Source organism: Acanthisitta chloris, unplaced genomic scaffold, assembly GCF_000695815.1.
Source record: "Acanthisitta chloris isolate BGI_N310 unplaced genomic scaffold, ASM69581v1 scaffold6777, whole genome shotgun sequence".
In the NCBI taxonomy this organism is placed as follows: Eukaryota; Metazoa; Chordata; class Aves; order Passeriformes; family Acanthisittidae; genus Acanthisitta; species Acanthisitta chloris.
In genome coordinates, this window is record NW_008684242.1 from 224,572 (window position 1) to 245,521 (window position 20,950).

At 36.4% G+C, this 20,950-nt stretch overlaps 1 protein-coding gene across 1 annotated transcript in view; it reads right to left on the reverse strand.

Annotated features, from left to right (window-relative positions):
• LOC103806550 (utrophin-like) overlaps positions 1–20,950 on the reverse strand; it is a gene marked incomplete at its 5' end in the record, with an annotated part of 205,357 nt that overhangs the window by 81,530 nt on the left and 102,877 nt on the right. Inside the window, one exon of the mRNA XM_009079256.1 lies at positions 9,616–9,745. Coding sequence (XP_009077504.1) covers positions 9,616–9,745 — 130 coding nt within the window. The remainder of the gene's footprint in view (positions 1–9,615; positions 9,746–20,950) is intronic.

Below are 20,950 nucleotides of genomic sequence, written 5' to 3' on the forward strand. Positions count from 1 at the left end.
ATTTTCAGTGACTTGTTGCATGTCCCAAGCTACCACACAAGAATACTGCCTATGTGTATTCTGTCTGCAAAAGCAGAGATGACATCCAGGCTATAGGGACACCACAATGGCAAGAGGTTATTTCAGAAGAGGAACTTGGAGTGAAATAGTTGTGAAAAAACCTGCAATGCTTAACTAGATGCAAAGAGATATAAACTATGTTCATAGTTCTGAGAGAGACCTACAATTTGCAATATTGACAGACCAGAAAAAAGATGAAGACCAAATTTATGCTAGATAAATCAACCCTTGTCTCTGGATTTACAGCATTTCACAGTAGAATAAACTACATCATAGCACAGTACAATTCTGGAATGATCTTTAACCCAAGCTTTGCTGGCTATTTTAGAAAAATTACAAGAATTAAAGCTTAAGTTCTAAGAAAAATCCCCTTTCAGAAAATAAAAAAAAGCACTTCTTTTAAACACAGAATAGCTACAAGTTGCTTACGCAAAGACATCAGAGAAGTGATTACAAGAAATAATTTTGGAATTATTCACTGTTGGGAATAGTAATACTACTGAATGAATGAGAATCTACTACAATCCAATGCAAAGGGACTGAGCAATCTAGAAGTCAAGTTGCACCTAGTGGCAAAGTTTAGGATCATAGGTTATCTCACAGGTCAATGTATCCTATGATACAGCTATAGGTTGAGGACACCCAGATCTCAGGAATAAAAGTTGCAAGACTATAAATAAAGATTAAGGGAGCACTTAGGGTTGAAACACTTTACACAAGGTAAGGGAATATTGAGCTTCATTGAAAGGGGACAGAAAATTGCAGACCCCTGTGGAGGAAGCCTCCTCTGTTGGTATCTTGAACATGTGAATACAGGAGACATTATACCCAGAAACTAGACTAAGTAAAAGCTATGTATATGCAAAGCTGCAATCTGACATTTTTATCCAACATAATATAGTTCCATCATCCTTTACCTGTTATCAGAGCCAAAACCTACCATTCCGCATAAAAGAGGAGAATGTTGTAAGACTTGAACAGTTCTAACCAAGATTATTAGCAGGCCCTTTAAATACCTCAGTCACTTGACAAAGAGCATGTGGAAAGCTTTAGTAAGAGCTGAAAATCTTCAAAACCCTTTGGCTGTCCTTAAATGCACTGACACAACAGATTCAATGAGTACTTCTCACTCTAATAAAAGCAATACAAAAAGAAGTGGCTGTAGCAATAAATGGACTAGATGTGGCAGTTGGGGATATGGTTCAGAGGTGATTATGGTAGTACTAGGTTAACAGGTGGACAAGATGATCTTGAAGACCTCTTCCAAGCTTGATGATTCTGTGAGTCTATGAATGGAACAGGGGAACAGTAGGCTGACTATTTGCCTGGGCAGCTAAACCAAGGCAGCTTTACTCATTACAGACTAGCCACTTACTTCAGGAGGGGAAAAAGATTCCAGAATGATGAGGGCAATACAAGTATCCCAACAGAACTGAAAACGGAAACAACTTCTAAGACCATTTGTCGAATCAGTGTGATCGTGCAAGGGTATCTACCACATACTGTATTTGAAAAATATTAATTCACTTCAAGACTGCTTTATTTTACAAAAGCCTTGGAAGTGCTTGTAAACTTGCCCTAAAAAGACATTTACTAGGGAAGTAAAGAACAATACATGCTTTTATGAGCTATAAAACCATTCAGGATATATTCATTTAAGATAAACACATCCTGTACATCCATCAAGAAAACCCAACTTATTAATGAGCAGCACATTACTTTTTATTTTCAAGCAGATATCACATTCTTCAAGATACTGGTTGCATAGCATAGGTTTGTAAATATCAAAAAAGTGTCTTAACAGTAAGAGTTTTCGTCTATTAGTTAGGAGTTCATTTAACCAGTCTGTCAGTACACACACCAGCATACAGAACTCCTTTTTGCTGTGAAAAAATGCTACACAGTGGTTGTTGCTCTTTTGTTCCTAGTTATTAAAAAGTCTTCTCAATGGTCAGTTTGATCAGCTTTCCCCGCCACCACTTTTTTTTTTTTTAAATGGTACTTTTAACATTATCTTCACTTCAGCAGCTGTTCATAAAGTAAGAATAGCCTATATTCACTGGACCATCTGTTTACCAGAGAGGAAAGATATTAACTGATCTTGTAGTCATGGGGAAAAAAAAGCAGGTAAAAAGTCTGCTTCTGTAGTGAAAAAAAAAATAAAAATCTCTATTTTAATAAGCATTTTTTTGCCACAAACAAAGCAATGCCACCAACAGCTTTTCTGTGTCTCTAGCAAAGAGTGCCATAGAAGGAAAACTTTCAAGCCTGAACTTTACAGCATGTAGCTTCCTTGCATGAATACATATATGGAGAATATTTACCCCAAAAAGTTATTAGTGGTGAAAATTCTTCTTGTTTAGGAATTTATTTTAGACCTCTTAAACTATTTGGCTCTAGCAGTTTTCATTCTAAGCAACTGTGAGACTGATCCTTATTATATGGCCTTGACTAGTGATCTCTTTCCATCTTGTCAAAATTACATTCATTTTATTTTATTTTTGCGATATTCTTAATAAAATATTCTGGCACTGGAAACGATTTCATGTCCCTTCCCTCTCCCTTATCAAATGTTGTCTCTTCCTTGGTTCAATCAATCTTTGCATCAAAAAACAATGGGTGACACAGCACTGCAATCATTATGAAAACTTTCAGAGTATTTGAATAGGCACAATGGCACAGCGTCAAACTCTTAAACAGGAGAACCAAAAGCAGTGCTATCATTGCATGATGAAGTCTTCAGCATTGCTCCAGAGAAAGTATTCTCTGGGGTTTTAACAATCTAGACAGAAAACTTAGCTCTGATGGGATGGGAATAGGAAGTTTAAAGAATAAGCAGCAACTGGTTAATGTGGAAATGCAGCAGTTTAGTCAGACTCCAAGCACCCAACCATGCAAGCAAAATACACTGTGTCACCTTTGTCTCCTATTCAAATATCTGTTGCATATTTAGTTAAAACAAGCAAAGAGCACAGTTGTTTTCATTTTTGCCCATTTAGGTTTTCTTCTATTAGAACTGAAAGCACTTTAAAATAGAGAAATGTAATTAAATGAAGAGTGAATGAGGACAGTCTCTGCAGGATAAAAGACAAATTACCTTTGGTCTACAGAAGACAGAACTGCAAAAGCAAACCAAATGAAACTGTTAACCTCATGCATGATAAATAATTCTGGAAAGGGCCTGGAATATGGGCTCCAGATAAAGACAACTGAGAACAATTCCACCAAATAATACATATCCTTTAATAATGGTTGTTGATATTTCCCAGTAGGTGCTAGTGGGGAAGACGCAGAAGGATCAAACAAACAAAAAAACTCCCAAAAAAACAAAACCAACCAAAAAACCCCACTTCAAGTTAAGAGAGATAATTGTCATCTCATAGCATCTATCTCCAGAAAACTATCAAAGGCTACAGCAATCCTGAGAACAATGCATTTATCCAGCATAACCACTGTAATTTGTCAACATAAACAAACCACACACAATACTTTCCACTACAAACGTGCCAACATTTTGTAATAAATGGTGTGATCCTAAGCAAGTTGACAATACTTTTGCATATTGGAAGCCCAGAGTTTATGTTGCTCCAGGAACATACCAGGTATTAATTCAGTTTTAGTCTGCTCCTGCCACAATAGCAGAAAAAATGTAAATATAACAGGACTGTTACAGCATTCACCAAGCTGTGTCTTCTTCCAATTGCTGTCAAAGTTTTAATGGAGAGAAAACTATAACCACTGTATCTCAGTTGTTCTAGGCAAGTAAGGAATTAATCCTGTGTTTCTTTTCAAAGCACTGCGACTGCAGATTGTAACAAACCTTGTATTTCTTCCAAAGATCAATAAAGATATTTTTTTCTGGCACTGCTCATATGGCAGGTAGCTCCTCAGCAAGACTGCAGGAGACAAATATCCCCTAACTGCATTTCAAAACAAAACAAAGGCATCTATTTTATTCCAAAACAAAACCAGAAAATAGACAAATCAGGAAGCACAAAAGATAGAGCTCCCTGACTTGATGGCACCCTATAAGAACCGCACAGGACTTTCACACATCCATGTTCTGAACTTCCTTGACCTTCTAAGCAACATTTCTCAGCCTGTTTTCTCCTCCATAGACGTTACTTTTTTGTTTAATATTCTGCAATTTCCAATTTGCTTTCTTGAAGCTCATTTACAATGTTTTTGAGTTTTGTTTGCTTTACAGTGTAAGGAAGGAATGTTCTTTCACAAAAAGTCCTGACCTTTGACAGCCATCAGTCATCAGCATTTCTATTAGCATAACTGAAAACTCTCTTGCAGACAGAGCTTCACTGTTTCTCAGTTCTTTTAAACAAGGCAACAGTTACACTTTAAGACCATGACTTCCACCTGGAAAGCATTCTAGAAAGTATTTCAGCTAAAACTGGGCCATAGCAGAGCATACAGCTGAAGAATGAATATCACTCAATTTATACCCTGAGGTCCTCATGGATAAAAACCCCTAACCAACCAGTAATAAAATTAACCACTATGAACTCAGGCCAGCCTGCTGCCCTTAAACATTCAGGCTTCAGAATCCCCTAAATTTGCATGCTACATCACTCAGCAAGTGGAAACCATTTCCTTGAACTTTAATAATCTGACTCCAAGGAGATAACCATGTAGACTCTACAGAAAGAATTTCAAGGCTTAATACAGGTGGACTAAACTTGTAGGGTGACTAAGAGATATATTTGAGGAGAGAGATAATTAGTTTGAGGTTCTCTCATGGGTAACTGCTCATTTATCTAATCTTATGAAGAAACTCTTAAAAGTCACAGGTGAATTAACTCCAACTAAAACAGAGACAGCAATGTTCAGAATAATGTAAGTAGTTTCTGGGCATGATTCCATGGAAGTCCAGTGGGCCATACCCTATTCATTCTCCTAAGCACTTCTAATTTTCACACTCAAGACTTAATACTCAGCCCAGCTCCACAGCACAAGCGATAAAAAAAGATATTCCAGTGGTGTGTGATAGCTAGAGAACAGAAACAAGTAGTTGGGAATAGAAATGCTGCCTGCTATATACTTCAGAAAACAGTAAATTGCCTATTTTCAGTGAGATCTTCTTTGAGAAGAAAAAAAATTGTGGCAGAGAATTTACCTGAACGTGCTGTGGTGGGAAACAAAAAAGTTTGGCTTTTATTTATGTCTGAAACAGATTAATATGTTGTGTGTCTACAAGTTTAAATAAAGTATATGCATGGAATTCACAGATACTTATTCAGACGTATCTTTTATAACACAGATGTGATTTATGGGCTTTCAACACTTTCAATTGATAGGTAACAGATGGTAAATACTTATTTTTAAATTATGTGTTATCACAACAACCTTTGCTACCAAACAGCAGCTTTCAAAGCTAGGAATCTAATTGTCCTAAGACAACTAGAAGCTCCTGAAGTACTCTATACTGCAGACTGGGAACAATCACTATAGCAGTGAGAATTAGTGTAGTGGCCTGTGGTAATCTGCTAGGATGTTAGTCTATCTTCTAAAAAAATATGTCCACTGCCTCACTGCTTCAGTGGAATTTTAAGGACAGAATTTCAGCAAAGCTGTATCTTCAGTTCATAGAAGTCTGGGGACAGAAAATACTAGTTCTACTTTCTTTTGTGTTTCCCCTGTCCTATAACCTCACTAACAGTACATGGATTTAAGAAGCCAACAGTAACTATGCCATAAAAAATGATAATTAACATTTTTAGATCTAAGTTTCCTCCTACAAAATGGGCAAGTGACAAAAAAAGAAGCTAAAATCATAAGCATTTTTAATTTCTTTAACCTGTCCATCTATAAAATACAGCAGCTGGCCTATCAATCAGCTTCACTCAGAGGCTGAAGCAGTTCAAAGACAAGAAGTCTGTGAAGCTTGGGTTTTTGTGATAGGGCATCCCTATGGAAATATGGCAAAACAAAAACAGAGGAGAAGACAGAAAGGAGATATAATTAACTTAGAAGGAACTTTCCTGGAAGATGAAGAATGTCTGAATGTGCTAGTTACTGAATGGTACAGCAGAAGGTCAACACAGGAAACATAAGGTAAAGATGGGAAAGAAGGTTACTCATAACCCGATTTTACACTCTTGTGATATACTTGACATTAACAAGACCATTATAGACAATAACAGGTTATCATAAGGCATCCTATTAGAAATATTATCTTAAAATAGATCTCAGTGACGTTCAATCCTGCTTCTTATCAGTTTTCTCCTAAATCTCTCTCATTTCTTGCCCTTGCAACAGTGGCCTCCCTGGCATGAAAACATCTAGGGGGCAGGGGGAAGAAGTGAATGGAGATTGAAGCAAATAAAATATAAAGGAAGAAGTGAATGGAGATTGAAGCAAATAGAAAACAATTTTGCAACATTTGTCCTCTTCAGATTAGCTAACCTGCTTCCCCTAAAAACCCCTGCACAAGGTAAGAACCCCAAGAAACAGTGATTTTCCAATTAATGACACTTTGAGTTAATAAAAAAGAAGTAAAAACAAGTTCCAGTCATGACCATACAGTGCTGTGTACTGTTTATCAATTTATCAATGTATTTTGAGAAAACAATTTTGCAACATTTGTCCTCTTCAGATTAGCTAACCTGCTTCCCCTAAAAACCCCTGCACAAGGTAAGAACCCCAAGAAACAGTGATTTTCCAATTAATGACACTTTGAGTTAATAAAAAAGAAGTAAAAACAAGTTCCAGTCATGACCATACAGTGCTGTGTACTGTTTATCAATTTATCAATGTATTTTGAAGACAGACTGTCAGCTTACGATTCAAAACCACACTCCTTCCCCTTCACTACATGAAGTGTACTTCACTGATGTTAACAAGTTAGCTTTAATCAACTGCAGAGAACACCAGTGACGGACAGGCTGACAGAAAATAAAAACATAAACATTCTAAGAGCAAACATAAGCATGCACCCGGAACCTTCACTGAAAACGGTTAATCAGAAGAAAAACTCTGTGTGCCTAGTTGCCTGCTAGTTCAGAGATGCAGCTTTCTGGAGATCAGTGCCATTAGTTGTCAAAAATAATTTACTAGATTTAGTCCTGGGTGAAATCTAACACCTTATTATATATGAGATCAGAGTAGATGATTCAAAGATATCTTTTAGTCTGGAAGTCTATTAATCTACATAAAGTGCAGCCCCATTCTGTGGAGGGTGTGGGTGCCCACTGCTGGCGGCGGGGACTTCACAGAGGTCTCTGGGAGGAGAGGCTTGGACTGCCCTGTGCCAGGGACAGTTGACTCCAGTTGACCCACCAGAGAGCACAGCTGAGGCTCTCAGCAACCCTTGTGGCACCAGGGGGAAAGCATATCTAAGAAATGGCAGAAAGCACCAGAGAGAAGAGGAGGGAACAAATAGGAGAAACACCAGAGGGAACACCAAGGTCAGAGGAAAAGGAGCAATGCCATGGTGGGACAGATATTCCCCATGGAGATCCCATGCAGAGGAAAGATGCAATAAAAAAGAAGCAGTAGAGATAAACTGCTAGGCTGACTATGAACTTGCCACCTCTCATGCCACTTTCTGCCCTGTTGAAGAGGCTGAGCATGCCCTGCAGTCACAACAAGGCAGGAAGAGACAGGAATGTGGGAGTCAAGTTGAGCCTGTGAAAGGGGGGGGGTGGGGGGGGGAAAGCAGTGGTTTTAAGGTTTGTCTTTTTGTTTCCTACTACCCATCAAATCTGTAATTAATTATTTGTTTTAAATGGCAATAAATAGTTTATTTTGCCCAAGCTAAACCTGTTTGTCCCACAACAATACTTTGCAAGGGATCTGCATCTGTTCCCACCGTGATTCATAACCTTCCTCACACCTGTTCTTCCCATCTCCTGCCTCCATTCCACTGAGGTGGAAAAAGTGACAAAGTGGACTACCTCATGCTCAAAAGAAGAAATTCTGGTGAACTACTGAGTGTGAAGAAGGAGGAGAAAAGTAAGTTCAATGCACATCTATGAAGCTTCTCAGTCTGAACATATTTGATTGGTTTTCAAACATAATGACTAGACCAGACACATGCACACATCACTTGCAGACCATGGCCAATATTGCTATAGTGTTTGCCATGGTCATCAAACTCCCTGCTACACTGTTATCACTGCCATTGGTATAGCATGAAATAATAAACATTATCATCATCATAGACTGAGTAACAAGAATTTATGATGAAGCTTATCATCTGAAGTTGGCTCTTACACTTTTAGTCAACAGTGACTAGATCATTGATGCCAACTCCTCCTAGAAAATGAACATCTTACATGGGTAACATTTTACGTATTGGCATAGTTTGTGCTGAGAGGTTCTAAGCTTTTGAGGAGAGAATCTGTGATTTCAAACTTTTGTGCAAAAGAATGAGCAGCAAGCATTCCTTATTTTTCAACTGCAAAGTTGCTTGTGATTTCCACCAACTAAACATTAGAGATGCCATGTATCAAATGGGTTTGAGAGCAAAGACAAACTGAATACTTTCAGGAGTCAGGAGTTCAAAAAGGAAGTAGTAAGATACATTATAGCAGGTAACAGAACTAATCACAGGAATAAATGGTTCATCGGCTTTAATCGCCAGCTATTCAAACTTTATCACAAAGTTGAATTATGAAATATGAAACTGTATAAAAATTTGCACAGAAATAACACAAATTATGGATGCAGGAAAGATCAATTGTTTCCACTGAACAAATTTATGAAGTTTGCCATGGAGATGTATAGGAAGATGTATGGAAAGATAAAGCTAACTCTGGATAAAAGCAGCTATACTGTAATTTTGTAAATTATACAGAACAGTAAATTATTCACTTCTTACAGCAACTGACAGTTGTGCAAAAGCAAATGACTACATTTTCCAAGAACAATTCTTATGTAACTAAAAGTAAAACTTTATAATGCTGTAACTTATATCAGAAACATAACTGTAGGACTGAATTACACAGATAATTTTCTATTTTGTGGTTAATGCAGGTGGAGAAAAATTATTACCTTCTTGTTGGTCTCTGATATATAGATAAATATCTCAACAAATCCTATGGAAACACAGTTTCTAGGATAGCTGTGGTTCCATTCCTCATCAATAATTCATCTAATGTTCAAATCTTTAAGATTCTATAATTACTGCCTTCCTAAAGCTGTTTTCTTTTACTTCTAGTGAGATACATCACTAAATACACTTATTTCTATTTGTGGAGTAAAACTTGGCAATAATGACCTACATATATTTGAATGTGCATCCTTGAACTATTTTGAGTTCATTGACGGTGCATATGTTATCATGTTAATAAAAAAAGAACAGAACTGATGATTAGCGTTCAGAATCAAAAATCGGTAAAGGCAATAGAGATGTTCCTACTTCTTTCATTAAAATCTAAGCTCTTACAAAGCAAAGTAGTAATTCTTTGAGGCTAAATCATTGAAATAAAAGCAATCAGAATGCGACCTGGAAAATTCTGAAATTGGGACATAAAACATGTACTAGAGACATGCAAGTCCTTCTGTGCTTTTGACCATTCCTAGAAGCGAGTATTTTCTGACCTGTTTTCGAATGCAAGCTCCTTCTTGGTTCCTCAGGGCCCTCAATTGGTTGGTCAGCAAGGAAAATTCGTGCCTGGTCCACAGCATTGAGAATTGTTTGCTCTTTATCCTTCAGTTCACGCCTCAGTGCCTTTTTGGAAAGGGAAAGAATGGCATTTGTAACTTGACCTTGTGAACAACAGATACTATACCATTTTCCAGGCTTTCACCTCTCCGACCAGACCTGTCTAGTGAGTGAGTAATAGCCAACACATAAGACTGCAAGAAAAAACGCAAATTTTACAAAACAAAAAAATGGTAAGAAATTAAGACTGGAAGGCTAGTTTTTTATGAAATTTAAGAAATTAACACAGGACAGGTGATGATGGTAGGGATACTTTTTAAAGAATACAACTATCAGAAACTGAAACTACTAAATTCAACTTCTAAAAAATAAAGTAAATTTAATAGCTTTCTTGCTTTTAACATGATTGCTAACATATAGTAAATTAATACAACAGACTCTAGTTTCTTGATAGCTGGAATAAAAGCAAATTTCACCTACTGAAACTTCAGAATATAATTTTACAAGTCTAAAAAGAATTGCAAAAATACTTTACATTCCATAGAAAATGATACCTCTTATATCTGTGTCCTATTTATATGTTTTTACATTTAGAAAACATGAAACCAGAAATTTTACTATGATAATACATTCTGAATAAAACACCCTTTGAATTAGCCAGAAATATTATGATACTTATTATGCAGAAACAATTACAATTTGTATACAGAAAGAAAAAAAAAATCAATCTTTACTTAAGACTTTTTCATGCTGATGAAATGTATTTCAAGATATTTTGCTCTCCAGCATCCATGGCCTTTTTAAAGCATTAAATGCAGCCACCCTTATTTTAAAAAAGGGGTTCCTAAGTAGTCAGGTGTAATGTTTATTATAAAGCATTTTTTTTCCATTCTATGTTTTAAGTAAAAATCTGTTCCACCTAGAAGGAAATTGCTTTTCATGTTTTTGTATTATTTCTTACCCATAGAAACAGATGATATTGAAACATTGTTAAACCGTTATGTTAAATTTTTCCAAAACATTTTTTAGTTCTAACTACAAAACCCAGGCTTATTTTGCTAACACAATGGGCTCAGGCCCCATTCCAGCTTCAGAAAAGCATTTAGTGTTGATAACATTACACAACAAAATTAGTGTTTCTATTACAGAAAACTGTGGAAAACACCATAAAAAAAATCTCACAAATGCTATCTTATCCTTTCCATTGGTAAGTCTCTTGATTCAACACTCACAAAAAGCACCTACCTCTTGACCTGCGCTTGGCAGAAGGCAAGATATTATTCCCACCCCCCTTCTGCCCCACTTTATTCTTTAATCTTCCTCATCTTTCCAATACTTCCATTTTTCTGCTCCAAATAAAATAAATAAATAAATAACCCCAACAAAAACTAATGACTGAAAACACATTAATATCCATTACATTTAGGAGTTTGCATTATACAGTCCAACCCTTAGTACCATTAACTATTATATGTACACAAAAAGCTCTTCAGAACTGTGTTATCTCTACATGGTTTTGTATAGTAACAATATTCTTGGTAGTCTTCAGTATATACTACATTTAATAAGAAACAAAAATTGCCATTTAACAAAACAAGTCCCATCACAGAAACTGAAGTACTGTAAAAACAACATTCCAGAAGAATCCCTTCCGATGATCACAGTATGCATCAATATTTTAATTTCACATACACAGGATAAGACGCTTCAAAGTCATCCATATTTTACAAATCATTAAAACATTCTCTTTGGAGGAATTTATTTCAGGAAAGAAGGAAGGCATTAGGCAATTATCACTACTGTGCAATTAAGGCTCAAATATCTATTTCAAAAACTTTTGGTTAGTAGAACCAGTGTGGATGCACCAGTAAAATACAGCCTTAACTTATAATTTCAGAGACTTTGTCAGAAGCACGGGGATAATTACTTCAGTGTAAATTAGGAAATCTTTCTAGTATTAATCTAGTATTAATTCTAGTATTAATCTTCTCCCTTCCATGCAATTTTCAAAATATTTCCAAAGCATTTAAGAAAAAGGAGGCCAAGTCAGATCTTGAGCCTACTAAGAAATTCCAGCAGTTAGAAACAAATCTAGAGATGGATCTCTTTTGCTGTGTGCCTCCTGTTTACCTTCACATAGTGTGTTTCATCAGTTTCTCCTGATCACCCTCAATAAAACTTCAATCAAGTTTGACCTAAGAGCCCTTGGATTTAATTCTCCACCATCCTTGCCTCTGAAGCTACTCAAATTGAGGTTGACAACACAAAGATTTTAAGACTTTGGCCCATATAGCTCATCAACTATGAGTCATCCATGGCAATCCTTATTAATATTCTTGAAAGAACTCTCTTAGCATGACAAAAACCATGCACTGAAATAATAATATTAAGATCATTTAGTAGTAAAGAAGAGCACCCTGAGCATACCACAGACTTCTTAGATTATGGTTTATACATGTTTTTTTCTTATGCCACAGATGCAAAAATAATTTTTGCAGCTGCCACTCAGAATTGCATAACTTTATTCTTTGTTTCTTAGCAGTACCTGATGTATTTCTCTGTCTCTCTCCTTCTGCCAGTAAACAAAAATAGCAATGAGACTACATAATGCAAGAATAACCAAATGTATCAATAATATTCTCTTTCCTTCCAGGCAAACCTCTCTGCAACAGAACAAGCAAAAAAACAAAAAAAAACCCCACCAAACAAAAAAACCCCAAACCCAAACAAACCCCATCAAAAAACCAAAACCAAACAAACAGAAATAAAACAAAAAGAACAAAACCAACAAACAACCAAAACTAAAACAACCAAAAATACCAACACTTAAAAATCTAATCGTGAGCTCAAACATAATATGCCTCGAATGGACAAAACAAAGATTTCATTGGAAAACGTACACCTACAAGAACACTACGGAGTAAAAGTCATAAAAAGCCCAGCAAGGAATATAAACCTGCAACACTGAGTTTGATTATTGGATTAAAGATTTTTATATAAGAAGTGCAATAATGTATTTTGGTGTTTTACTTAGCTTTGTAAAAGATACTTCCCCAACAGCGACTCAGAATTAATGTACTTCATTCAGTAGAGAGATATATTACTTTATTCCCCCTTCATCATTAAGAACTGAAATTATTAAAGCATTTGGACAGCTTTGAGTGTAGCACAGGTTTTGGTAGAGGGATAATTCCTTCCCCGTAGGTGGTTACAGTTTTCAGGGAGAAAATTAGGAGAAAATTGATACTAGAGTTTTGATATAGATTAAATAACTGAAGGCATGGCAAAAGACTTGAGAGGCATCTCAAAACTTGTCACTGAAACTGTCCACTAATAAGGTGGACAGTTGGATGTAAGCACTTTTTGAGTCCTGTTGGTCATGCAGATGTGAACACAAAATGAAAAAGCGAACACTGAGCATAGAGATAATACATTTAATTTCCTCACAGTACACATTTTTATACTTATGCAAGTATATTAATAGTTTAAAGCTATACTGGTCATACAAAAAGGGGCTGTACACAACTTTGGCATATCACTGTATTTCATACAGAGATTCTAAATTGTAAAATTACTGTATACTTTAGGTAATGGTTTAAAACGAAAGCTTCAGTTCCCTCAGTAATCTGACAGGTGACAGACTATTAAATCCAGCATCTATGGTTCACACAGCTTTATTTCATTTGTAAATCATTCTTATTTCCTACATAAAATAGGAGATGGATTTTTAGAGTCCTGGAGAAACCAACACTAGTTTTAGACATTCTTAATTCGAACAGAAGGGGGAGAAAATATGCTGGAAACCTAAAATATGCTGTGCTGATGCAGTATCAACACACACTGTTTTCAGAGCTGATGTTAACAATACTAGCCAAGAATAATCTTTAAAATCATCTTTGAGATTTGAAAGAATTCTTCCACTAGTAGATGGACAAGTGCTCACGAAACTACACTCTTGAAATGCCTTATGCAGCATCACACAAAGACACAACTATGATCAGCATTGCAGCATTCATTTTGCAGGTATGAGGGACATAAACTTAGTCAACTATAGCAGAGCAACTCAGGACCTGACTAACACATTCCTCCTCTCAGGGAAGAGAACAGACGTGTTAGCTCCATGATTTACAACCATTAATCAATTATTTACTCTCCATTTTGATTTGTTCCTCTTTCAGTGTGAAACACATGTTTTTCCCATTATAACTGTGGAAATGACATACCATTTGTTCTTTTATACCAAGATAATTAAACCCATTTGCCTTCTCTTCATTAGAGATATGCTTATGATTTCTAATACGAAACCCAACTCTTCTTATAAGCTAAAATTTTAAAAGACATTTGCCTAAACAAAGGCATTACAAAATTTCTGTTGGGAATGCTTTGTAGCTGAAGTCTTTTTCACTCTTGAAAAATTAGGAAGCTACAAAACTTTTGCTATTCGTGAATTTTCACACAGCTTAGCATATCCTGTAAGCACCTATTTCCTTCAGCAGCATCTTACAATTATTTTTTTCAAGCATAGTAAGTGGACTTCCAAAATTTCATGCTGATAATTTACAGCCTCTTTTTTTTTCCTCTTTTGAATTGTACAGACTCGTACAGAATAATTCAAGGAGCAGATCAGCTTAATAGTTCCAACAGATGAAGGCAAAGTTAATTTCAAAGAAAACATATGCGATGTTTCTTACAAACAGAACATATTTAAATCAGGTCTCATTATGCACTCTTTCAAGGAAGTAAAGATGCATGTTATTGTAACTCATATCAGTTTAGCACACTGTAGCTTTATGTGCCAATCAGCAGCTCCTGTAGCATTTAATTAGTCATCTTTATTCTGCACCCGGTGCTTGAAAAACTCCTGTTACTTCCATATACTAAAATGAAATGGAAAAAAATAATCTATGGCATATGACAGGATGGGAAGAATAAGCAGGATGATTGAGGAAACTCAAAGAATGGGATAAGGAATTGTTTATAAAGATCACACAGAGATAAAGGTTGTGACTGAGTCTCTCCCAGCTGTCTGCGTCACCAAGGAATGAACTAGAAAGCAAATAAGCATAGCATGTTTAAGAGCTGTTCCTTCACATCAGACACTATTACATGTAATACATACACATAAAATTTCAAAAGTGCTTTGGTCTCTAGAGACATCTCTGTAAAAGTCAGTTTTATAATGTATCTACCCCAGCTGATATAGAAAATGCTCAAATAAAGAGCAATATTTAATTTGAGATGGTACAGTTCACCATGTATTCACTTTTTACTACTTCATACTTAATCCATGTGGCAAGAGAAACAGCGAAGCAGAAAAATGGTGCCTAATACACAACCATTAATACCTGGAGATACAAAGACACATGCAGCACATGGGACTCCAAAGATGAGATCAAATCCTACTACATATGACATAAAACAGTGATAAAACACTGACCAACACCAGAACGGGGAAAGAAAGGCAAATATCAGAATGGAGAAAAAAAAAGAGGAAACTGTTTGCCTTCATAGTAAGTATATATTGAGTATTTCAGATTTTTTTTCAATAGAAGAATCTAAACAGACATCTCAAAAAGGACCAAAGTGAGTGATAAAGGCTGCATTTTTCTAAATTGTCTCTCAGTTTACCATTTACCTCTTGCTGTATTTATTGCTATAGTGCAATACAGAGTACTCAAATAGGGTAGCAACCACAAGAGTTCAACATGAGTGTAGACCTGGAAGCCACATCTATAGCAAATTCCTCTTTTTTGCCTGCATGCACAAGGAAACTAAACTGACAGGAATATAAAAGCACAGAAGTGGGCAAAAGAGAATTAGACTATGCCTGCTGATAATCTTTTACCAGAGGCCAATAAATGTTGGCTTACTTTAGACTTTCCCTTTGATTTACCAAAATAAATGCTTCAGGCCAGAAATAGGGGTACTTCTTCACTGAGACTTATTTGTCCCTTGATAATTTCCCTTCCCACTCCGATCTCTGGATGAGTGTATGTGCTCATGGCTACTCACCAAAAACATCACCCACCTCTGTATATGAAATAAGGATCTATAACTAAATCTCAACAAAGTGCTTTGCAGTAGTACAGCCAAAAAGATAGAGGATGGAAAGTATGCTATATCATCTACTGTTCAGACTTAAAGACATGAAACATGAGCTGTTACAAACACTTTAAAAAACAATAAACTAACAATCTCAAACTGCATCTGTATATTTATGTGAGACACTTTTATTAAGAAAGGGGTAACTGACTTCCTTCTGAACTCTTTATAGTAGTTCAAAACCAGTCAGGCTATTTTCTTCATTTTCATCTAACAGCAATTTAAAATCACAAGACGATGTTCTGAAGCCTGTTTGGAAAACTGTCACTTACAATGACCTCACAGAGACTTTCAAAGACTTACTTTTATGAACTAGAAAAGCATCCAATACTACAGCGCAATGGCAGAAATAAGCTTGTCACAGAGATTGAATCAAAAAAGATATAAAAAAGCTGTTCTTGAACTAAATAGCATATAGCTATGCTTTTTTCTTAAAAAATTAAACTACAATATTTTTTTTCAGACACTTAATTTGCAAAGAAAGAACCTCTCCAGTCTTTTCTGAAGAAAGAACTGCTGTGACTCCTGCATTCCCTAGAGATGCTAGAGGATGTAAATCCAACTAGGGATGAAGGAGACACTGCTTAATTGAGCAAAGGTTATGAAAAATGAGGCATAATGATGTTCATTAATATGTCTTCCAGCACAAATAATCTTATATAACTGGATTTTGTATTTCATAGCCCACTGAAATGAGACTTTTTTTGTGTTTCTAGGTCAATGATAACCAAAACTTGGTTGCCCTGAGAAGTTTGGAAACCTGACAGAGCATAGTTTTAGGCACTGGAAAATATGGAATGCCTGAAGGCTTTTTTTTTTTCCCCAATTAAACTTATTTATTTTTAATTTAATTTTTTTCAATATGATTTGGAACTATGCTGGAGGAAAAATCCCCACATTGTGCATCCTTGAGCTGTTGTCAAAGGCATTATGTTAAAAAAGGGTTCAAAAACATATATTATGTTTTCTTTACAAAAAGGCAATGTGAAAAGACAGAGATCTCTGTGCTAATGCAAATTCTCCACTGAACAAACTACTGAAATCCTCAGAATTATAGCCATTCCAGTCACTGGAACCCTGTTTTGACGAGTTTGCTGCACACTTAGTGCATATCCACTCTACTTGCTTTGTTGGCTCTTTTTCTCATCTTCCTGAAACTAACTGCTTTATATTCAATCCTTACTTCACATTTCACTGTACCATGAGTACTAGAAAAGTATCATTATAAATGAAATAAAACAAAATCTGCTAGAATATGCTTATTTTGCTTATCCAGCAAGTTTCTAATCTAAGTGAACATAATTTGGTTTCACTCCATTGTAATATGACAGCTAAAAAAGAGCATGAGAATCATTAAATTCGATGGCTTGAATAAAACCACACAAAAGCACTAGATTAAAACAGGCTTCTTAATGGAGCTTTTAGAAAAAAAATACATTTAACATACCTAATCAGGATTTAATATAAGAATTCATACAGATTGTACCCCAGAGACAGCAAAAATGCCTGAATCAGAGTGGAATCTGACAGAGGTAGAGAGAGGGATGCTGTTGCAGCTTTCCACTCTTCGGGTGATGGAAAAAAATATTTACTTTTACACAACAACAGTAATCACCCTGCTAGCAGTGGAACCAATTTTCAAATGCCAAACTACCAGTAAAAATGCATTCAGTTTTACATCAAGGGACTACAATGTGCTTTTGATGAAGGAAAATTAATCCCTTCCACAACCTTTGCTGTGGAAATATGACAGCTATGTGATATCAACAACCTTGGAAGACTTGATCTTTTTTTATCTCTTTATTTTTTTAAAAAAATCCTCTGAGGAAAGTCATGACTAGGTTTCCAGGCCCAAAAGCAAAATGAACACGTAACTTCTGGCTCGAATTTTTCTTGGAGAAGACTATTCGTATGAAGATAGGCTGAGAGATTTGGGGTTGTTCATCCCAGAGAAGAGAAGGCTCTGCGAAAACCTTAGAGAATCATAGAATCAAACAGGTTGGAAGAGACCTCAAAGATCATCGAGTCCAACCCTACTGTCGTTACTAGACCATGGCACTAAGTGCCACATCCAGTCTCAGCTTGAAAACCTCCAGGGATGGTGAATCCACCACCTTCCTGGGCAGCACATTCCAATGCCTGAGCACTCTCTCTGTAAAAAATCTCTTCCTAAAATCCAACCTAAAACTCCCCTGGCAGAGCTTGAGTCTGTGCCCTCTTGTCCTACTGCTAGATGCCAGTGAGAAGAGACCAACCTCCACCTGACTACAACCTCCTGTCAGGTAGTTGTTGAGGGCAACAACAACCCCATAGGAAAAGCATCACCGTACAGTGACAAATAAAATATTGCAGTGAATCTATTTCAAAGGCATTTAAAGAGATTATACTCTCTAAAAAGCAACCTTCAAGACAAGGCTATACGCCATCAAAATAAGGATCCTTCCATTTCAGACAAAACTGTTATATAGAGCTGTCTGCAGAACTTAAGTTACATTTCTTCCATAGTCTTCATCAAAGTTGTACCTCCTTTGAAGGAGGAAAGGAAATTTGTGTCCTCAATGCTAACTCTATTTAGCTTCAAACTGCATAACGGTGCACTGCATAACAATATAACAGTACAGCTTTGGATAAGTTTTACTACCCAGTTTCATAAAATCCAACAAATGAGGTTATGGCAGAAACATTGTCAGACTGCCAAATTTACATCTTTTCTTTATGGGTAGCAACTGGTATAACTTCTGCTTTTTATGTCAGAAAATACAGAAAAAGGGGAAGGGATGAAGAACAAAATTTTTAAAAAACCATTATTTTTTATGCATCCTAAACATGCAACACTTCCAGCCTGACACAATACACAAAACATCTGCTGCATATTAAATAGCTTCTTACTTAGTAGAACAAGAGCCCTCAAATATCCTATTAGCACTACCCATTAGTAACCACATACTTGCAGTGCCTTGCACTATTTCCCCACACCACTCAACTGTAACCATCTACCTCTTCAACATAAAAGAGACACATTTCTCTTTGCTTGCTGGCAACAGACTGGTTTGGGTTTGCTTAGCCTGTATGATTACTAAGCACTGATGAACTGTCAGCATTAACAGGTCACAAAGACTCTTGGTTCAAGCTGAGATGACACCACCATTAACAAGTCATTGTTGTTAAGAGCAGTTAAACTCAGGTCACATTTTGCTCCTTTTGTGTCTTCAAAAAAGCATCAGTGGGACAAGTCTAATGTGTTTTGTCTCATAAGCTACTTCGCTATTAAATGGTAGTAATTGCAGTTCAAACTCCAGACACTCAGGAGCAACTTTACAGTATGCGACATTATGAATACTCATTCAACACAGAAAGATAGGATGCACTGTGAGCATGCTCATGTCTCATATGAGAGAGGTTTTCTGTACATCAGCCTCCTTAGTGCAAATGGACATCAGAGTCCTTGCTGATAAGTTGTGATCACCAAAAAAATTATGGGTTGTACTACATAACATTGCCTATGAATTGTAAGGAATCCGAAAAGAGAGATCACAGCAAAAAGTTTCAGAGGATCATCTTCTGTATGACAATAGTGTAAGGGGAGGAATATTTCCCCCTGCAGGAGGAAGAACAGGCACCAGAGCTCAGCTGAATGCTAAAGCAGCAACATGTTGAGATCAGTTGCAACTTGAGACTACCTCTAGTGTTCCTGTTCTAGTGTTTGGGTCCAGTTGTGCGTGCATGCACACAAACATGCTACAGGACTGCTACTGGAAATCCTTTCAGAAGCAGAAACCCTATCAAAGCTAATTACTCCTCTTTCTTAGAAACACTCACTTAGGTTTCTCTTCAGAAGCAAATGGCATCTGAATCATCACTAAACAGTCAACAATCTGTCCTCCGCACCATGGTCTACTTCTAGTACCCCTGTAGCTTTTTGCTCTGTACTTTTCTGCTATGGCTTTCCATTTTCAAAACTATCTAAACTGACATAGTCCTTATAAAGCTATACCACATAGTTGGCTACTGTGACATGACAGATTATACTAGATCACTGCTTTTGGACACTCCAGAATTTCCTGTCTCTGGATTGTGTGCTAGTATTTCCAACATCCGCTGACTAGAAAAAGGTTACTGTAAAACCACCACTGCAAAAAGTAAGTGGTGTTTGAAATGGGAAATATACTCCAGACAATTCTCCCAGGGTTTTTTGTGAGACACATGCAGAAGGAATACCTTAGGGGCAACATGACTCTTTCCAAAAACATCTCATAGTTGCCATCAGAAGTTACAGGAATGCAAAAAAGCAGAGTTTGATATCTGTGCCTTGTCTGTACAAGGCAATGGCATTAAACAAACAAACACAAAAAAGGCAAGCAAGGCAAGTTCCAACTGTAATATTTCACATATTCTCTGACACAGCAGCAATGCAGCAGGTATCACAAAATAGTTGTGGTGGGTTTGGGTAAATTTCTTGGTGGGTTAGGTGTGTGTGTTTAACTAGGAGAGAACGTTCCCTCATAATGTACCACACCAAATATAAATACATAACAAATAGACTTTAGCTGGGAGTTTTAGCCCCTTGTGAAAAGAGAACATCCAAGCTTGTCACAACATGCAATAGTCTGTATCCCTTTATTAGTTTCACTTATACCTCTGCAAACTAAACTTGTCCAACACAATCACATTGCTAGGTCTTTGGATTTTCAAATAGATGATCTAAGAATGTCCAGCTGGACCTGCAAATTCAACCAAGGAGACAAGCAAAAAATAAAAATAAAATGGCTTTCAGTCAATCCTACCAGCAAGAAACTTGGATTAAAACTTATTGGACATTCAGTATACACACATTAGTAAAAAATACTGAGCAAACCTGCTCAAAAATTGTCAGTGTACTTCGAATTGTGTTAGATCATCCGGTCAGGTGGTTGTGCCCTCCTTCTACCCAATGGAGTTTGTTACTTGATTTTAATTATATGTTTGGGTCTTTTTTCAGTAGAAAAAAATCTGAAGTCTATATAATCCAGGAAAAGTTCTGCAAAATAGCCTGTGGACAATAAAGACAAAACTTTGCCTTATTTTTCCCTATTGTAAATTCTTATAATAGCTATTCACATAAATTATATTCCTTGATCGAAAATAATTTTGTAAGAATGATCGTTAATTTTGGGAAAAAAAGTCCTGCTG